A 1701-nucleotide genomic window follows, 5' to 3' on the forward strand; every position below is an offset into this window, starting at 1 on the left:
AACAGGTAGTTATGAAGAAAGAAGGTGAGCTATGACTCAACAATTTGAAAAGTCAAACTTACAATATGCTGAATGGATGGAAGACAATAGTAAAGTTATTTTTCAAACAAGAGCTAAAGTGATGTCTGTGATTTGTGCCCTTAGAATTGACAAAGTTTGGCTATAACTCAATTTGTACTTATATGGTTGAGAAATTGAACTTGCCTTGTGTTGAGCATATTGAACCTTAAATGGTGAGAGGAGTAAAGGTAGATAAAAAAGTGTTATTACTATTCTCTATTGGAAGGTATGGGGATGCGATCTGGTATGATGTGATTCCTATGAATAATTATCATATCTTGTTGGGAAAGCCATGGCATGTCACAGAAGAGCTTCACATAACATGAAAAAACATAGATACTCTTTTGAGGTTAACAGAAAGAAACTCATTCTTAGACCTTTCACTCCCTCACAAATTTATGAAGATGAAAAGACTGTTAAAGAGAATATGGAAAAATATGAGAGAGAAAAGAATGAGAAGAGTAAGGGAGTGCATGTTGACATCCCAAGAGAGGAAAAAGGAGAGGTTGTGTTGAGTGAAGAGAGTGGGATGTCAAGGCAGGAAAAGAGTGAGCTTGAGGGAAAAGAAAAGAGACAATGCAATGAGATAACAAAAGTCTATGAGGTAGAGAGAGAAAAACAAGAGGGTTTGAGTGAAGAAAAAGAAAAAAACATTAGTGAGATAAAAGAGGCTAAGGGTGAAGAGAGAGTTAGTCTTGTGATAAAAGCCAAAGAGAGTGTAAGTAAGAAAAAAAATATTATTTACTTCCTAACCCATTAACTCTTTCTTATTTTAGTTCTTGTGATTTTGTGCAGCCACGTGTTGAAAGACCTTCTAAAAGGAGAGATGAGCCACAAGAGATGGTGGGAAAGGATACAATTGGATTCCAGCATGAATTAGGCGAAATCAATTCTTGTTGGATGGTGGAAGATAAAAGCTTGGTTAAATTCTTTGTTATTGAACCTTTTGACTATTTTGATTTTTATTTACAGGTTTATGACATGGAGTTGCCTAAAAGCATTGCTAAGTTGGAGCCATTACATAAAATAATACAAGGTGATGATATTCCATTGGTAAATAAGTCAAAGTATAGTATGTATAATTGGTTTATTCGCATTCTTGGCCTTTCTAGAACACATAAGGTATTTTTGGAGGTAATGAACTATACTCTTATTTCTTATATTGGTGACTTTATTATTTTTGTGGATGATGATATTTTGATGCATATCAAGTCATTGACTATAATATCTAAGTTCAACCGCAAGAGTGAGTTTCTTCCTTTTGAAATTGAGTATGACATAGATGATTATGCATTCCAACTTGGTGAAAAGAGGCTTGAAAGTTATGAGAAGATGATTGCGAATGAGTTAAATATTTCTTCTTCTCTTATTCAAGTGTCTAATGAGTTTTCGTTGATGAATTGCTAGAATGTGATTTTTGTTGTGTGATGGAGAGTCACTCTTCAGTTCATGTTGAATGTCAGCTTATAAAAGTGTTTGCTACTAGTAACGAGAATATGCATGATTGTTATGACACTAGTGATCAAATACTTTTTCATGAGCCTATCTATGACTCTTTTCTGTGACAGTTTGAGCAATTATTTAGAATACATTGATGACATCTGGTGCAAGCTGTCTCTCACCAATAGGAATATATGCAAG

At 34.2% G+C, this 1701-nt stretch overlaps 1 protein-coding gene across 1 annotated transcript; it reads left to right on the plus strand.

Annotated features, from left to right (window-relative positions):
• The first annotated feature begins 352 nt into the window (after nt 1–352).
• Nucleotides 353–1467, plus strand: LOC138892539 (uncharacterized). The gene is made up of 3 exons (XM_070176269.1): nt 353–778; nt 856–981; nt 1033–1467. The coding sequence occupies exons 1-3, from the start codon at nt 353–355 to the stop codon at nt 1465–1467; spliced, it is 987 nt and encodes a 328-aa protein (XP_070032370.1).
• Nucleotides 1468–1701: the final 234 nt, after the last annotated feature.

The sequence above is a fragment of the Nicotiana tomentosiformis genome, chromosome 5 (assembly GCF_000390325.3).
Source record: "Nicotiana tomentosiformis chromosome 5, ASM39032v3, whole genome shotgun sequence".
Taxonomy (NCBI): domain Eukaryota; kingdom Viridiplantae; phylum Streptophyta; class Magnoliopsida; order Solanales; family Solanaceae; genus Nicotiana; species Nicotiana tomentosiformis.

Coding starts and splice junctions, on each gene's coding strand:
- LOC138892539 (XM_070176269.1), top strand. CDS start 353: ATGGCATGTCACAGAAGAGCTTCACATAACATGAAAAAACATAGATAC. Junction 779..855: donor TGATAAAAGCCAAAGAGAGT/GTAAGTAAGAAA, acceptor GATTTTGTGCAG/CCACGTGTTGAAAGACCTTC. Junction 982..1,032: donor TGGTGGAAGATAAAAGCTTG/GTTAAATTCTTT, acceptor TTTTATTTACAG/GTTTATGACATGGAGTTGCC.